The sequence below is a fragment of the Podarcis pityusensis genome (assembly GCF_964106645.2).
Source record: "Podarcis pityusensis genome assembly, chromosome: 5".
Classification (NCBI taxonomy): Eukaryota; Metazoa; Chordata; class Lepidosauria; order Squamata; family Lacertidae; genus Podarcis; species Podarcis pityusensis.
Window position 1 is genome coordinate 31,009,111 of NC_138032.1, and position 18,278 is coordinate 31,027,388.

The 18,278-nt window shown below is 40.4% G+C and overlaps 1 protein-coding gene across 2 annotated transcripts in view; it reads left to right on the forward strand.

Annotated features, from left to right (window-relative positions):
• The window catches only part of EPHA4 (EPH receptor A4), a 170,749-nt gene extending 153,827 nt beyond the window's left edge, over positions 1-16,922 (forward strand). The window contains exons 15-18 of one of the 2 annotated variants that reach the window (XM_081006883.1): positions 3,891-4,084; positions 8,737-8,923; positions 9,212-10,102; positions 14,327-16,922. In XM_081006883.1, coding sequence (XP_080863009.1) covers positions 3,891-4,084; positions 8,737-8,896 — 354 coding nt within the window. In that variant the 3' untranslated portion in view covers positions 8,897-8,923; positions 9,212-10,102; positions 14,327-16,922. The remainder of the gene's footprint in view (positions 1-3,890; positions 4,085-8,736; positions 8,924-9,211; positions 10,103-14,326) is intronic. The other variant, XM_081006882.1, reaches the window with a different exon arrangement.
• The last annotated feature ends 1,356 nt before the right edge of the window (positions 16,923-18,278 follow it).

Below are 18,278 nucleotides of genomic sequence, written 5' to 3' on the forward strand. Positions count from 1 at the left end.
TCTGAAATACATTTCATTAGGCATGGGATTGCTGCCGAAAATGTCATTTGGGGGCTGTGTTTGTTTGATGCTTCCCCAGACAGTTGGGGACTGAGTCAGAATGGCTCAAAATGTGGCTGGGGTTAGCATGTGCTTATCCAATGGAATAAACACGTTGCTAAAGACAGCAATAAAACAGCAGAATTATTACAGGTCGCTGATGGTTTTCTCAAGAACTGATGGCTTGAGCTCCCTAGCCTGGGTATTTCTTCCTCATAGTTCAACTGCCCACTGCTTCTGGGAGCAACATTTGTTAGGTCTTAGTAAAAAATTCAAGGAAATTGGCGGTGAGTTCCTCCTAATGCAGTGCTGCAATAATGCTACCAGACCCAATAGGACTCTGGATAAATTCAGATGACCTTTTAGCACACTGTAGTTTCCCATAATATGCATGTAATCAGCTGGTGCGCTAGCAGTCTCTGTCTTCCTGCAAAGCAGTAAGTATTCTTTTGCCATCAACTGAATTAAAACGTATAGTAAAATAAGTTGTCTTTCCACCCTCTGTGTCAGAATTGTTGCTCCAAAGACAGGACTGTGATCTTCTGAATTAATATGAGACAAAGTCCTATGTGGTTAGCCCATCTTTCATGGTTGCATAATTCGCACACAGCCCCCAGTCATTATGACAATGCATCATTTAGGAGCAACTCCCACCCAGCTTGGGAACCGCCTCTGAGGGACACCATTGTGGAGGTGGATAGAATCTACTATTTGCATGCATCACTTCTTTTTTTAAGTCAAACCTCTCCATAGTCTTTTGGGGTGGTGGCACAATAAAATATTAGAAATATATTTGCCATATCTAACAATCCTGGAGCTGTCTACAGGAGTGGGAGGGAGCTGTTCCTTTCTTGGGGTCCTGGCAATTGAAGATTTGACCTTCTAGTATCAATACTAGTGGGAAGGGTTAGCTGCTACAAAGATGTCATTTCACAGTGTAACTTTTCCTACTAGAAATTAATATGTTTGTGGAGAGGGAAACTGTTGTGGAGAGGGAATGGAATGGGGTATCCTGGGAAAGGGCATGCAGACTGGGTGAAGCACTGAAGCAGAGTATTCTACACAGTAACATTTGGTTGCAAGTCGTGTGTGTGTGTGTGTGTGTGTGTGTACATTTGTCTGTACTTTTGCTTCATGCCATGTGAAAGCATTGAAATGAGTTAAAACTCTTGCAAATGGAACCTCAGGAAAGGAAAGCATTTATCCATTTGCAAAGCATTTCAGGTATTCTAGTGTGGAAATAAATTTGTTAATATTGATTCTGTACCACAATTTCCCACTTGAGGATCCGTTAAGAATACATCAGTAAAACTGGTTTTCCAATTAAGGGTAAATATTTCAAACCCTAGTGTGGGTTTACATTTATATTTTTGAACTAATAATGCTAATCTAAGACTGCACAAAGAATTTCATTGGGAACATGTGATATTATTATTATTATTGTGCAAAATGTTTAAGCAATAACAACAATAGAAGATATGTCCTTGGGGGACATTAAAAAGCAGCTTTAGTAAATGACCCCTTGTAAATTATGCAACTCTCTTTAACTGTACCATCTGGACTCCTTCAGTTCATTCCAAGAGGGAGTTAATAAAATTCCTGCTATTGTAGAATAGTCCTGAAGAAAAAGATGAAGAGGAATCTAATATATAGCAGAACATTTTAGAAAAGGACGACAGTCTGGTGAAAATGAGATATAACCTTTACCAGGAGGATTTATAAGCAGATTAACATTTCTTCCGTCCTCGATCTGGAGATATGAAACACTGAACACTTTAGTTCAAGGCAGGAAGCTGCATAATACTCACCCACCTTCTTTTGTATAACTGAAAAGTTTCCCACATTGTTTACATGTGGATGGCATTGAAGCTGAAAAGAGATTTCCTTTTAATTTCCTTCAGATGTGGAATATATTTCAGGAGGGCCCATAGCTCGGCGGCTGAGTACATGGTTTGCATGTGTAAGATCCCAGACTCAATTGCTCGCCTCTCCAGTTAAAGATGAGATGGGGAGGCCACAGCCCTCCAGAAGTTATTGCATTCCCATCAGCCCCAAACAGAATGGTCACTGTGATGGGAGTTGGCCTCTAATAGCACCAAGAGGGCTCTAAGTCCCCCATCCCTGAGCTAAAGGATCGCAAGCAGAAGATCTGGAATACAGCTGACACTTTTTGGAGTACGCAAGCTTTAGTTCAGAATAAACAAAAAGGCACTAAGCAGTTAGCATGAAAACAAAGCTTCAGATGTTCTCCGGAAACATTATGAGCTTTTAGTAACAAAATGGAATTCGGAGCAATGTTGAATTAGGTTTGCTGATGCTTTTTATGCCCTCTTGCCCATGAGAGAGCAAGAAGAATGGCCACATTAATTGGGCCAGTGATGTAGCTATGACGCCTTCTGCTAGTGGAGGCAAAGGAGAAGCTATGCAGCTCACGTCACACAGATTGTCACATAGATAAAGAAATACTGCACAGTGGCGGTGAGGAGGAATCTTTCTCCTTGCAATTAGAATGCAAATAAGGCTTGGAAAGTTATTAATTTTGTGGTTCTGAATAGGGCAGGGTTGGTAGCCTTGGAGACGACACTCTTCTCTGTTTGCCTTAATGCCTAGTGGCAATGGAAGTAGGAGTCCACGTTGCCTGCCTTTGTGCCTTACCCCGACACTTGTGAAACCAGTTGTATGGTTGTGTGAATCAATGTGTGTGGCCAATTAATCTTGCTTCTCTCTGTAAAGACTACCAACAAGAGTGCCCATTAGTGCCAACTGTGACGGGGTGAAGGGTTGCGAACTGGGTAGACCGGGCTGTGAGGAACTGGGTCTTGATTATGCATGAGCTTATTCTACATAGGTTTGCCAAACAGGCAGTATGTGATAATGAGCCATATGTATGGAGGGGTTTATGGTGTCCTTTATACAGACAAGTTTTGGATCCTGTTGGATCCTGTTTATAATTACACACTTTCAAGTGACACAGTAGGCCATTTTGCATCTGGCTTTTGTGGGTGCAGAACAGCCCAAGGCAATTTCCCTCTCACATTGCATGGGAGACAGACAGATTTAGGGAAGGGAAAATAGGACCAGGTGTTCCTGGAAGTGGAGTGGAGCTGAGAGAAACAGTAATACCGTCCGGTCGGTATCTGGGACATATGGGAATTGTTGACAACTTCAGGAAATCTCATTTTGGTTCTACTTCCAAAATGACCGGCTGTCAGTAAAGCAACAAAAGTGTTAATGTGTGATGTGCTCATCTACTTGCCTGTATATTTAGTCATATAGTCTGCAATACTAAACCCACTTTCCTGGGAACAAGCTCCATTAAACTCAATATAATTTATAACGTAATCCTAATCATGTCTCCTCGGAAGAAAGTCCTACTAAATACAGTAAAGCCTACTCTCAGGTAAATGGGGTTGGGATTATACCCTTTCTTCTGAGTAGACATATTAGAGGATTGTTCCACTGAATTCATTTCCTCCCCTAGTTTCTAATTTGGAAGGCATTTGCTATGACTTCTTATAAGACAGGAGTTTTAGAAACAAAATCTAAAGCAAATAACAATCATTTTTCTTCAATCTCAAGTTTAAAATGTAATACATTTAAAATGCCTCCGCTCTCCATTATTTTAATAACGCAAACTCTTAAATACAGTTTTCTGAAAAAGCAAACAATAAATATTGGGAAGTCCAAAAATAAATGAAGCTTTTATACAAACATGCATTTACTGTTATTAAATGTGCCCTTCTTTAAAATGCCAAACTTATTCAAGGTTACCCCATTTTATAAGTATTAAATATATTGTTTTATTTAGCTCTGCTAAAATGCTGCCTTTCATTTGTTTGTTTGTTTGTTAGGTTATCAAAGCCATCGAGGAAGGGTATCGGCTGCCGCCCCCGATGGACTGCCCCATTGCTCTCCATCAGTTGATGTTGGACTGCTGGCAGAAGGAACGCAGTGACAGGCCTAAATTTGGACAGATTGTCAACATGCTAGACAAACTCATCCGCAACCCCAACAGCTTAAAGAGGACAGGCTCCGAAAACTCCAGGTCAGCTGCGCTTTCTTAATGGTGATGGATGAGGGAATATAGTGGTGGCGACAGGCAGCTGTAACTCACCTCAACTTCTTTGCTGAAACTGAAGTCTACTTCATAACACTGGCCAGATTCTTTACACTTCCCACCCCCACCCCCGCTTCTGGTTTTTCTTTTCTAAGATTGCAGTGGAAAGACTGTTGCCCATTTGGGTTACACTAGCATTCCATTGGTCCACTGTATGCGGGAAAGAACCTTGTGGGATTTTGAAAGTACAGTCTTTTTTTCTTCTCTTGTCTTTTTTCCTTCTTTATATTGCTGAGCTTTGAGCCTGAACATTATTATAATGTAAGGTTTAGGTAACTCTGAAAGTGCCTGGAAGATTAGCTTCTTTTCTAATTGGAAAGGGAATAGGATACAAAATATGGAACCTTTAAAAAGTTTTATTTATCCTCCTCAAGTCATTGACCACAACAGAAATGTAAGGCTTTAATGTGCAAGGCCTGTGTGTTGTTCTAATTTGAATAAATTAAGGAAAACATAGGGTTTTTAATTAAGAAACAATTTGAAAACAAGGGGCAGAGGTTAATAATCCTCATCCCCAAATAAACTTTACAAGTAAGAACAGCAGTGGTGACTCGGTCATTGCCTGCTCAGGAGTGAAGGCCAGACATAAAAGCTGGTCTTATTTGGGAGTGAGTCCTATTAAATTCAGTGTAATTTATTTCTGGGTAAACGTGCATGGGATATCACATTGTGTGAGTCATTTGGGGTTGTTGCCTATGTAAGAAAGAAGTAGCTAATATGGGGTTGGATCCTAAGAACCACTTGTGGAATGAAGTTGGTAGTAGGAACACCTCCTGCTCTCTGTAGCTCCCAAAAATCTTCTCAGAAGATGCCTCTGCCCAATCACAGCCCCACCTCATTCAGGAGAGGCCACTAGTTCTCAGGCTCCTGTACATGGAAGAGAGGGCTATTACTGACTGCAAGTCACAATGGCTATGTAGTACCTTCATTGTCTGAGGCAGCATAAATATCAGTTGCTGGTATTCACAAGAGGGCCAAGTGCTTTTGGGTCCTGCTTGCGGGCTTGTCGTAGGCATCTGCCTGGTTTCTTTGAGAACAGGATGCTGGAATAGATGGACCTTTTGTATCATCCAGCTGGACTCTTGCCTTCCTAAGATAGGGAAATTAGAGTCTTTTGTGGGTCAACATTTATAGATCCCTCACAATTTCTTTTGCCAGTATTGGTGGTGAGGCTACTTATAACAGGGTGATTGTTTTTAGACTGGCATGCCAGTCCTCACGGTACAGGTAAGGCAGGCCTCATTCGGTTGAGATGAACAGGAATAGAAGCATGGATTCTCATGCTTGCGGGCCCTTTATTTCTTAGCAGTTATTTGTCTGCTTAAAGAAGGGGGAAATTTCCCTCAAGTGCATAATCAATCATGTGTCTCCAGGAACAAGTTGTCATAGCTGGCCAGAGGCGAGATATGAAACAAGAAGGAAATATTCTAAAAATGACACAGATCTTTCACTGAGGGGAAACAACTATTGCATTTCTCTCAAATGAGACTTCTCTTACAAGTGCAGGTGTCATCAGAGGCCAGACCGTACTAGATTCAGCTGCTGACAGTCCGGTATCAAGGAAAAAAAAGTGGTTTTTCATGTTTAAATGAGTATGCCCCTCAGTGACCATTGCTTACCATTTACATTACCAAAGACAGGTTATTAGCCCTCTGAGGCCACTATCCTCCTGTTTTCTCCAGATTGCTCTAATTGCATCTGGAGCCTGGGAAGTGTATCCCTCTGTCTGTGTTAAATTATTTAAGAGAGAGTGTGTCACATAATACCAACTGTTTAATCTCCTTCAGTTGTATTTGATCTTGGTCTGCTGATAAGCATAGATCTCTGACAACCATTAGCTACTACTGCAGTGTAGAATCTGATATTCATAGCTGATTTCCGCAAAGTGTCGAAAGTACCTTTTTACACGGGGACGCAGTGCAGAGCAAAAGATGTCTGTTTGCATTTTCATGTGAATCTGTACAGCGAAAGCTACCAAATGCGTGCTCTTTTGTGACTGCCTATTGCTCACCTCTTTGATGCATGCTAAATATATCATCTGCCGAAAGAGGTGTGGTGGCTGTTAAGAATGAAAAATAGCATTCAATCAAGATGAGAGCAATCCTGGACAATAATTTATATACAATGCCTTTAATACACCCAGTCTTTGATCTTATTGAAATACATTAAAACAGCTTTTTAAAAAAATAATAATAAAAAAATCACCATCGTCATAATCTTGAGATTTGAGTAAGGTGCTATGGCCTATTCAAAACCAGTGCTGTGTGCAAAGGGTGTAAAAAACAAAAACAAAAAACTGTATTAATAGATGTGTTGATGGCGTTAAGATCCTGCAGATAATCTGAACTGGAACACGAACACACATTCCACAAAACAAAGATCAAAGATGCCATTATTCTGTGCCAGGCACACATGCCATTCAGAAACTGATTGATTAAAGTGGATTAACTCCCTGCCATCCCAGCTTTCAGTGTGCCAGGTTGAAGCCTTCCTTAAGTTCTCAGCTTCCAAACTATATGAGAGCACATAGTTCCACTAGTGACGTTTCAGTTATGTTGAATTAAGATCTTATTTTTCATGGTAGACAAGAAGTACATGGGGAGAGGCTGGTTCTGTCACAGTAGATTGTTTCCCATTTAAGACCTCATTTACTTTTCAAAGTGTTATGGATGAAACAGGCTTCTGTAGCCTGCGTTGCATTCTTGGGGGATCAAACTGGTGCAGTCAGTTCTGCTGGTATAATAAATTCTAGGGAAAGGTTGGGTAGGCATCTTCTGGAAATGCTTAATTAAATGGTATCCTGCATTGATGAACAAGTTTACACCAGACTGCCTGTGCAGGCAGTTTCATTTCGGGTCTCTGCGCACCACAGATTAATGTGGCAACAGGCACTTCTGACCTAATTCCATTTTTTAATTATTCATCCTAAGCCGAAGGCTTTTGCACATAGACAGAATTTCCCTGCAAATCATGGGTTCTGACTGTCCCCAGTGGATAACATAGCACTTAGCATGTGTCTGGAGCCTTTTACCAATAGATCAGCTAGTTTTCTGGCAGCAGTCGTGGTAGCACATTGTTCATCTATGATAAGAGGTGTTGCTTCTGGACATTTTCAGCTGTGTGCTTGAAACCCCAGTTCACATCTTAAGATCTCCACACGAATGCACCCTTGAATGCCATGTATCATGGGGAGAAAAATGATGAGAGTGTTAATTGGCCTTGAGGACATCCCTAATAGTCTGAACCCGTTATGGTGTCTCTGCAAACAGGCTTGGCCACAGGGTGTATGATGACTTTGTAATGACATTGCAGCTGCATTACAGTATCACAAATGTTTAAAAAATGAGATGTGTGAGACTTTACAGATTGTTCCCCAAAGGGACTGAAACTCTTACCCTCATCAGACAGAACTTTAGTAACTGTCTTTGTCAACAGCTTGGTACCAGTTTACTTGAAGGATTGTCCTTCTCCATGTATGCCCACTCAACCACTTTGCTGTGTGGAACATGGTATCCATTTGGCGCTTGAAATCAATCAGTCTTTTAGCTTGGCAGACCTACACTTTGGAACTCATTGCCTCTTGACAGAATAATAATAATAATAATAATAATAATAATAATTTATTATTTATACCCCACCCATCTGGCTGGGCTTCCCCAGCCACTCTGGGCGGCTTCCAAAAAAATATTAAAATACTGCAATACATCAGGCAGGTTCATTTGCTGTACTCTTTTCAGGACCTGCTAAAAACATTTTAGCTCACAGAGCCTATCCAAATTTGTAGACGTTGACACATTTTAACCTGTTTTCATGCTAACTGTTGATTTTAATGATATTTAGGTTCTTTTTTTTAAAAAAAAAAATGCCTGTGTTTAACTTTTATTTTCCATTACAATTCAAATGTGTGGGGCTGTGTTCTTGTTTTTTTGAAAACCACTTAGAGGTTCTATCTACAATCAAATGGTACATAAATTTTGTTAAAGAAATAAAATAAACAGTGGCTCACCTTTCTACCATCTAGCAGAAAAGCAGTTTATTGTGGAAAACCTTTTTTTTTAAAGGGACCTCTCTTAGGATTAGATATATAGAAACAAATGTGTTTGCAATGCTCCCCACAATATTTTCACCTACATTTTCGTATCTGTCTCTGTGTATACATATTGAAGTTACACATTGTGACCGTGTAAATATAGCCCTTAAGTGTTTTGGAACGTTTTGCCATATATATTTGTGTGGGAAACTATTGCATATTTGTTTATTCACAGTATTTATACTCTGCTGTTCAGGTAGAGCTCACAAAGTAGTTTGCAGAAGATTATTATAACTATAATCACTGATGGGGAAAAAAGTTACAATAGACAACTTGTTTATGTAGAAAAAGCTGTTATTGCTTCTTCTCAGGGCAAGATGGTTCTGCAGAAGCCCCTGTGGTAGTAGTTGGAGGCACTTGTTTCTTACAAATCTCTAGGATTATATGCCTCTCTTATCTGTACTGAGCACTGATTATGCAATATAAAGTCTAACTGGATTTTTGTTGCTGTGACATCTTTTTAATCATGTTCTTCTGTTGTTGTTCCTAGACCTAATACAGCTCTGTTGGATCCAAGTTCTCCTGAATTCTCAGCCGTAGTTTCCGTCGGCGATTGGCTCCAAGCTATTAAGATGGAGCGATACAAGGATAACTTCACAGCTGCCAGCTACACTACCCTAGAGGCTGTGGTGCATATGAACCAGGAGTAAGTACTCAGCGGTATAACAAAAAAACTGGTAAATCTGGATATTTAATCGGCTTTTTTTGCTTTGCACTGCATATCATTGCATCCATTACAATATTAGAATGCCTTCAGTCTACAATGTGTGCCGTTCCAAAATGCCCTTCAGCTGCTTTAATCAAGCATTAGTATACATTCACCTTGCTTTGCCTTCTTTTCTCCTTTTTTGTGTATGTGCCTGTCTCAATATATTTTAATGGATTTTACTTAATATATTTTACTGGATCCACTTCTGACAAAAAGTTTTCACCCTTCGGCTTCTTTCTTTTTTTGCTTCATGCAGCGACCTGGCAAGAATTGGAATTACCGCCATTGCACACCAGAATAAGATTCTGAGCAGTGTGCAGGCAATGAGGACCCAAATGCAACAGATGCACGGAAGAATGGTTCCCGTTTGAGCCAGTACTGAATGAACTCAAAACTCTTGAAATTAGTTTACCTCATCCATGCACTTTAATTGAAGAACTGCACTTTTTTTACTTCTCCTCGCCATTTGAAATAATAATAATAATAATAATAATAATAATAATAATAATAATTAAAAAAAAAGATTTGCAGCGTCGATTGATATATAAAGTTTGCCGGTAGTGTTGTGGGGAGGGGAACTACAGAAATGACAGCCCGTCATTTGTGAACAGGCCTGGAACAAATTTATTTCTTGGAATATACTTCTGTGTTGATCGACATTATGTAATATACATGTATCTATATAACATCACATACAAGTTCTGATGCTGTGTTTGCTGCCAGATACTGTGCTTAAAGGAAGGAAGGTACTGTTGTTCCCTCAACAGCCACTGGGATTACAATCATTGGGTTTGGTCTGTGGGGTAAACCACAGTTATTCACCTTTTATTGGAATGAAGAATCTTCTGTACCAAGACATGTTGGCATATTCTGGGCATCAACGGTACCTTGCAGAAACCTTGAGGGAAAATATCCTATGGGCTGATCAGTGCCTCTCAATCGAAGATTTGCCCACTTCCAAGATGAGATGGAGAGCAATCTTTATGGATTACTGGATTATTATTTTTTTGAGGCTGGAGAGCTGCTTGAGGCTTATACCGATCATCATTTTTGAACTCGCATAAGTCAGCCATTCTTGACTGTGGATCTTCCAGACTTGCATCCTTTTGCCCTTCTAAGAGACAATTGATTGTGCAACATTGAAAAGGTCAGTGGGACTATGGTTTCCCCTTTGTGATAATGGTGGCTTCATTTCCTTATCAGTAATAAAAGAGAATGCGCTGATGGGATGTAGCTAGTAAAATACCCTTTCCCCCCTTTTTAATTTAGTAAGACAATTATTCTAGATGTTTGTTTTCTACGTATCGTGGAGGGCATAAGATTTCATTAGTTGACTCTATCAACCAACACTAGAATGTATGAAATCTCTGCATTGGAAATCACTTTTGTAGGTCTGTGTAGGATGAACTTTACACACCATTTTGTGGCGTGCAGATTACATGGTTCAATTCTGCATGCATTGGGCTCTACACACATAGGTGCCTATTTCAGTATGATATCTGGCACATGACTCATATAGACCATGGCACATAAAGAAAAAATGTTGACATGGGGAAAAACCACCAATGGCCTAGGAAAAATCTGTATTTGTTTGCTACACAGGAAGCTTAACATGAACCACGCCCCCACCCTAAATTAATATGCTTATTTTATAAGCCAGTCCCACTAGCTACCTGTTCGTTATATGAAAATTCACTTATCGGAACGTAAAGCTTTATGCCCAGACATCGCTATACACTCCACAGATTCAGATATCTGAATAGATTGAGTTTGGCCACTTCTTTACTTCCTTGCTTTTTTTCTGATTTGCTGGGGAAGTCATTTTCAGGCAGAAACCATGCAGGGCGGGAGGGCAGGTGCAATTTTTTGACGAATCAGCAAGCTGGAGAGATTGGACAAATAAGTTTTCCCCTTTGTCTTTCTTTTGCTGGTAGGCTGCAGCCTTTTCAGGAAGAAATTATGGAGGGGTGGGGGGAGAGATTGGACAAATCCCTGATTAGAAACGTTCCCATAGGAAATAATGGAAATTGTGGACTTGCTATGCGAACATTCACCTAATGAACGATTTCCAAGGAACACACCCAAGGGACCTGCATGTATTTATCCTTCTTAACATCACTGAGAGTTGGAAAAGTGCTGTCTGCTCCAGGCTCACTTGCCAAGCTGTTTATATCAATCAGACTTTTTTTAAAAATAAAAATAAAAATCCTGCTCTCTGCACTGTATGTTCTGTTGGGATACTGCCAGGGAGACAAAGTCCATCATGACCTTGTCTATTTTGAACAAATATTAGATCATCACAAGGAGTGCTGATGAAAGAGAAAATGTTTAATTTACAGCTGTACCCACTTTTTACTTTGATCTGTCATTCAAAAGTGGTGCACAATCCGACTTCATCCGTGTTTATCTGGAAAACCCTCTCAGTTCAATGAGGCTCACTCCCAAAGAAGAGATTACAGCCTCAGATCTAGATCTTGGTTCATTTTGCAACCAGAAAAGTGTTCAGGAATGAAAGAGAATCAAACCTATTGATGATTTGGTGTAGGGAATATGAGTGTCATAAGGTGAGGCCACCTGCTAGAAGTATTTCAGCGGAGCTTATTATTTTGAGGATGGCAACATCACCTATTAGGTTTTCAGCTTTGATTTTCCCCTCTCTCTAGTTCTATCTACTCATGACAGCAGCTTCAGCACAAAAAGAGAATGACACTCAGGTTTGATTTGTTAGAAATCACTGCACTTATTTGGAAGCCAGGAGCACTGAGTGAATTGAACGAGTCAAACTTGCCATATTCCCAACGTCACTCTTGTCATTTTTTGTCACTTGCAACAACAACTTACCAATTTTAAGCACAAGCTTCCCCTATGAACTTGATTCTGAAAGCAAATGGTTGCGAACATGGGATGCTAAATTTGGATCCTGTCAAAAACTGTGACAGCTTAGTAAAACCTCTTAGCAGAATTACCCATAAAAGCTTTTCACGTTGAAAAATATGGAGGTGTGTGCTTCTGAAAGGTGACTTAAACAGTCATATTTTAACACATTTGCTGGTGAATGTTAGTCTTTGAGTTTTCCTGAAAATATTAAAGTCTTCCTCAGCCAAATAAGAATGGAAGTCCATCTCCCCGACTTGATAAAACTTTTTCCAAAATGCAGCTGGTGTGTGGGTATGTATTTTTGCATGAACATTCAGAATAGAGTTAGACTCGGGGAGATGAGCTTTTATAACACCCCCCCATGCTGTTAAACTCACTGAAAATGGTTTCCTCCAAGTTTCTATGTTTTTTTTAACCCTAAAAGGACAAATAGCAATTTCATTGAAAGGGAGGAGAAATTTCTTACTGGAAAAAATAGCATAGCGTTAAATTTCACCTCCACCCATTCCAAATTATTTGACTCTCCAGGTTTCCCCCCTCAAATTTAAAGAGATCTTATCAGACCTTGTTTAATTTTGTTTTGAAATGCAGAGAAATTTGTGGCCTGTCTTCCCAACCTGCAGTGATGTAAGCTATATACATGCAGTCATGTATACAGACATACTTGTTTTGACCATACTTGGCTGAACTAGGATACAGCCAAAGAATGATTTTCATGGACAATGGACTAAACCATGATTTAGCACTATGTTTAAAAATCAGAATGGACCTGAGTAAAGCCTCAGTCACCCTCTCACATACAAACCCCTCTCCAAATCTTATGTGGCTTGGAGAAGGAATTTGCCAGTATGTATTTTCCCTTTCAAAGAATCCTGGTTTAGTGTTACACAGAAATCAGAAATTGTGGTTTAGCACAAATTCTAGACCAGGCTTCCTCAACCTCGGCCCTCCAGATGTTTTTGGCCTACAACTCCATGATCCCTAGCTAGCAGGACCAGTGGTCAGGGATGATGGGAATTGTAGTCTCAAAACACCTGAAGGGCCGAGGTTGAAGAAGCCTGGTCTAGACAAACAATTCACCTTTGGCTTTGTGAAGTTGGCTTAATATCAAATTCACCAGAGCTTGTTTTAAACCACTGTCTCTGATTCATATCAAATCCTAAGAGAGGATTCTTTGAAATTAAACTAAATAAAGCCCTTCTCCAAACCATGCAAGAGACAGAGAGTGTCAGCCCAAGGCTCTAGTGAGGCATGTTATAGCTGAGATGTGGGGAACCTTTTTCACCCAATGGGCCAAATATTTATCTCCTCCAACCTGCTTTGGCAGGTGGGTAGAACCACCTACCTGTCAATCATCTGGTGTCAAAATGGTCCTGTCCACGTGTTGAAATTGACCTATGGGGATGAGGGGAGATATTGACCAAGGAGGACTGAACTTTCTGCCCACCGGCTAATGAGGAGGGAGTTCAATTATGCTGTGTTTGGCTACATAGCTGAGTTCCACATGGGGAACGCAATGGTGCAGCTGATCATTGCAGAAAGCAGGATTGAACTCCCCACCCTCCACAGGCCAAGTCTTGACAGGAGTGCAGTCCTTATTTCTGCAGGGTTCAGCTGTGCGAGCAAGCAAAGTGTCAAATATTCAAAACAGGAGATAATGTCACTAATCTGTTGGCCCCTCTAGCACAGAAATACTAGGCAATTCTAGGAAAACAGCAGCAGGCTCACACCTCACACCTCAGATTTCTAGGGTAGAGTAAACTCTCCTGTCTCCCCTATGCTGATTTGTGAACCTCAACCATAAAAGGAACTTTATCAACACAAGATGCTGCCTTAAACAGTGTCCATCTAGCCTGGGATTATCTGGTACTGGCAGTGGCTTTCCAGGTCCTCAAGGGAGATTCCTTTGTGTAAACAGGAGATTTCAGAGTATTGAACCGGGGATCTTATGAATGCAAAGCAATCATAAACTGCCCTACAGTCATGGCTATAATAATTCAAGGAGCAAGATGATAGGCTGAAAAAGGCATTCCAATCCTCATCCTAGCATTGGCTGCTCAAAATAGCAGGTCTTCCCATGTGGTTGCCCATTTGAACCAGTGTGGATCCTGTGATCATAATCTGAGGCCCTTCTTTGTGTGCCTCTTCCACAAGAGGTCTAGAGAGAAGCAACATGAAAACAGGCCTTTTCTGTGTTGGCTCCCCATTTGTGGAATGCTCTCCCCGGGGCGGTTCGCCTGGCGCCTTCACTGTATTTCTTTAGGCACCCGATGAAAACATTTCTCTATAACCATGCCTTTACTGATCAACACTTTATGGCCGTCAAAATATGTTTGTGGGAGGAGAGTTATTAGTTTTTGTTTTCATTTTATTATGTATTTTGTGTTCTTACTTTGTATGTTTATGTTGTGAACTGCCCTGTGATCTTCAGATGAAGGGTGGTATACAAATGTAAAATAATAATAATAGTTTGATGGTTGTCTTTTTTAAATAGGGAAAATGGATCCTGCTTTCTTGGACTCAGCCCTTCCTGGTGCCCATGTTGGCCTTGGAGGATAACAGGCCAGAGACAAAAGCCTTCCAGTGTCCCGGTTTACTCAGCACTGAAGATGGACTACATAAGCAGCATTGCTCCCTGAAGAGTATCTCTTTGGCTTTCTTCTTTTTTCTATTTTTTCCTTTTTCCTTTTTTGTTGTCAGCAACAAAACTGAAGGATGAAATGGCCCAGATGCGGCTCTTTCATTGCCACTTGAGGAATGTACTGTATCAAAGCCCTACAGACTTCTCTTTCCTCGCTCCATTTATTTAATTTTTGTGTAAGTGCGTGTTCTCTCTTCCTTTTTTCTCCTGCATGTCACTGCTGCATCGGTATGAGTGCAAGTAGCAGAGCTCTACATGTCATAACGATGGACACCAGGGTTAGGTGCCGTAGCACAGAGCCCAGTTCACAAAAGCTGAGACTGCGTGCAACAGTGAAGTGATCCTTTACAAGGAAAAAAAAAGTGTGCCATTGCGATAATATCAATATTTTTTAATAGAATGGAAAATAACTTATTATCTCTTCCGGGAATGTGTGAGTGTACGTATGGCCTTGGGTGTGTGGGTGTGTGCTTCTGTGTTGCCTGTTGCCCAGGGCCACCTGTGAACATGCAGATAGCATCTCACGAGAACTTGGCGGTTGTTGCTGAGCTGTTGAGTTTCCAGGCCAGTAGGTGAGCTATGCAACGGTGGCGAGAAAACACACACACTCCTGAATGTTACAGTCCTGTATCTATTCATGTATTATGTAGCTGCCACACTAACCTTAACAAATAGTTATTCAGCCTAGAGCAGGGGCGCCTTCACTCGAGTTGTGGAGTGATCCATTGTGAGTTCCATAACTGTGATAAAGAATTCGATCGATGACCATTAGTCTTGTCGAGGCCTGTTCATTATCGAAGCAGCAGTACCTTAAGGGGGAAAGTAGGTGGAGATGAAGTCTTCATCCATCAGCAGGTTGTTTTGAACTGAACTATTAAATAGCCTTTTTTTTCCTCCCCTGCCCTGGGAAAAAAAAAAAAAAAGCTTTGAGAGACTTGATGAACACAAACAGAAATATGCAATCCTTATCCATTCACAGAAGTAAATTATTCAGTGTGCCACCTGCAAGGAGTTTGGGGCCCATGAATGATTGTTGAGCAAACTGTTTTATTTTCTCCCAAGTTAAAGAATACAAAAGGTTTTGAAGGTTTAAGCAAGCGATTTGCAAAAAAACCAAAACCCTCTTTCATGTTCCTCTCGTAGGTAAATTGCAATACAGTTTGCAATAAGTGGTAATGACCTACCAGTCCTATCTAGGAAAGTTTACGGAGTCTGGAGAGTTCACTGTTAATTTTCTGAAGACTGTTCTTGGAGGCGAGCTGAATGCAGGAGTCTGGGGAATGGACTGCCATTCCACATTTTGAGCTCAGCAGTTGATGTGCTCGACCTGCTTTCTGGTCACAGAAGACTCTTCCCTACTGAGATACAGTGCAGCACATCAAGCTGAAACAGGACAGTCAAACCTACATGCCTGGCGGGGGGAAATCAAGGAAAAGAATGTGTAAATATTGCATTTAAAATGCTTGGCATTGAATGAGGCCCTAAAACAGTTTCTCTGGAGTTTATTCTTCATCCTTGCCTCTCCCTCCCCCCTGTTTCTTCCTTTCCCATTTCTAAGGTTATTTTTTTGGTCTGATGAACACAAAATTGAAGATCAGTATTTCTCGGTTTGTGTAGTTGTGCTGATGGCAGGACACAGCACTGTCAAGGAGCCGGGGGGCATAAAGTGTTGTGAACTGCAAACCCAGCATTCTTGGATTGCAGTCAAGTGTACTAAACAGAGCTTGGATGGGTAGAAATACACAACACACTAACAGCCTAACAACAACCAGAAATTGATAAGAGAACTGGCCTCCATTTCTTCCTGGTTAAAGATGAGGCATCAACAGGACTCCAAAACAGCAAACCTCCATACATTAGAAAATTGTTCTGCTCACAACCCCACCAGTTGATGTTTGTCCAGGTTTCTTGCTGTATTAACTTTGTGATGGATCTATGTATTAAATATATATATATGTATAAAACAAAAAGAAGAAGAAGCTGGTTCTTGCCAGTGAACAGGACTTCAAAGCAGTATTTTTCTTTTACGTGACATTTTCATAACCAGAAAGAAAGCATCCTGAATACTAATTAGACAGATTTAAAAGAGAGAGAGAGTGCATTTATTTTTTGGTATCACTACAAGTATGTTGGAATATGCAAGGACTGTGGTTAAAAAAATTAGAATGTATGAGGCATATGATAATTTAGTCCATTCTGGGGAAGAAGAAAAAAAATCTTAACAATGCATTGCTTGGTTCGCAGATTTGAATGAAATCTTGGTTAGAAATATAGATTTTCTATTTTGTTTTAATTTGTAATTTCCCCCTCGCCATCAATCTTAGGTACACATAACTTATGTCATTTATTTATGGTCTTTTATACCTAGTTTGTAAAATTGTAAAATAGCAAGCTAAATGCAGAAGTTTGCATTTGAAAATAATAAAGTAGTTGCTGTACAAATCTCAAATGTGATTCCTGTTATTAAATATAACTAGCCTTCCCTGCTACTTCCAGGTCTATACTGCACAAAATCACACTATACTATTTTACTGAATGAGTAGAAGAGTCACAGCATTATCTTCGTTTGCACAATATGATTCGGACCATATCACTACAAAAACGTATAGAAAGATAGCATGTCAAGGAGAAGTCTAGGTCAGAATTCTCAGTCTTGGTATCTGGTTTTCTGTGTGTAGATATTTAGTTGATATAGAGAAGGATTCAAGCATGTTGCTTCTTCCCATTTCAGCTTGAAGTAGTATAGTCCAGAATCAGGTTTACCATCTTATCTTCATTGGGTGAATTAGCCCATGAACCACTGAAAATAATGGAAAAGGTAAAATACCACTGAGACTTAAGGCTCCTCTACACTCACCTTTTGCCCTGCATTTCTGAGGGAGAAATCCATGCTTTAAAGTATTGTGTCCAAATGCTTCCCCTCCCGGTGCTTTCCCCATGAAAACCCATTATTGAATGCTTAATTGGAGCCAACAACAATTTGGGTTTTCTGCAGATGGCTGTTTGCTGGTTCAGACCAAATGTCCAACTAGTTCAGCATCCCATTCTCACAGTAGTCAAATGGGGTGCCTATGGAAAGCCCACAAGCAGAATCTACATGCAACACCACTCTCCTCACTTGTGATTCCCCGCAACTAGCATTCAGAGACATGCAGCCCTCAACACTGGAGGTAGAATCATGACTTGAAGTCATTGATGGCTATATCCTCCATGCATAAGGACATGGTTGAAGGTACCAGACTGCGAGAAAAGGAAGGATGTGTCTGCAGTCTCTCAAAGCAGTGGTCACATTTTTCCCTTGGCCACTCTCCAACTTTCCCAGGCAGGATGAAAGAACAAGGGCATAAATATTAATCCTATCATACAGATCCTTATCATAAATGGAAGAACATCTAATCCAATACAATCAGTTTTTAGTTATGCAACTCAGTTCTCTGTTGAATGGCATTTCAATTTCAGGTCCGTAAAAGATTTTATCGAACGGAGTACTTGGAACTGAACAAAGTCGTTAAATAATAATAATAATAAATAACCTAAGGAACATGCTTAGAAGTGAACAGGTACTAATCTCATTTAAGATGTGTGCCTGGTTCTCTGCAATTTACATTCCTGAAAGGTTTTGTTCTTGCTGTTTAGATTTGACATAAATCAGAAGTGCACACCCAACTATGCATTGAGAGGAAAGACATACAAATGAAGGAACACATCTGGAATAGTTGGAACACCTGTCACCTAATTCAGCAACTTTCAAAAGTTCACCTCCCCAGGACCTCCACAAGCAAACTGATTAACAAGGAATAGCAAC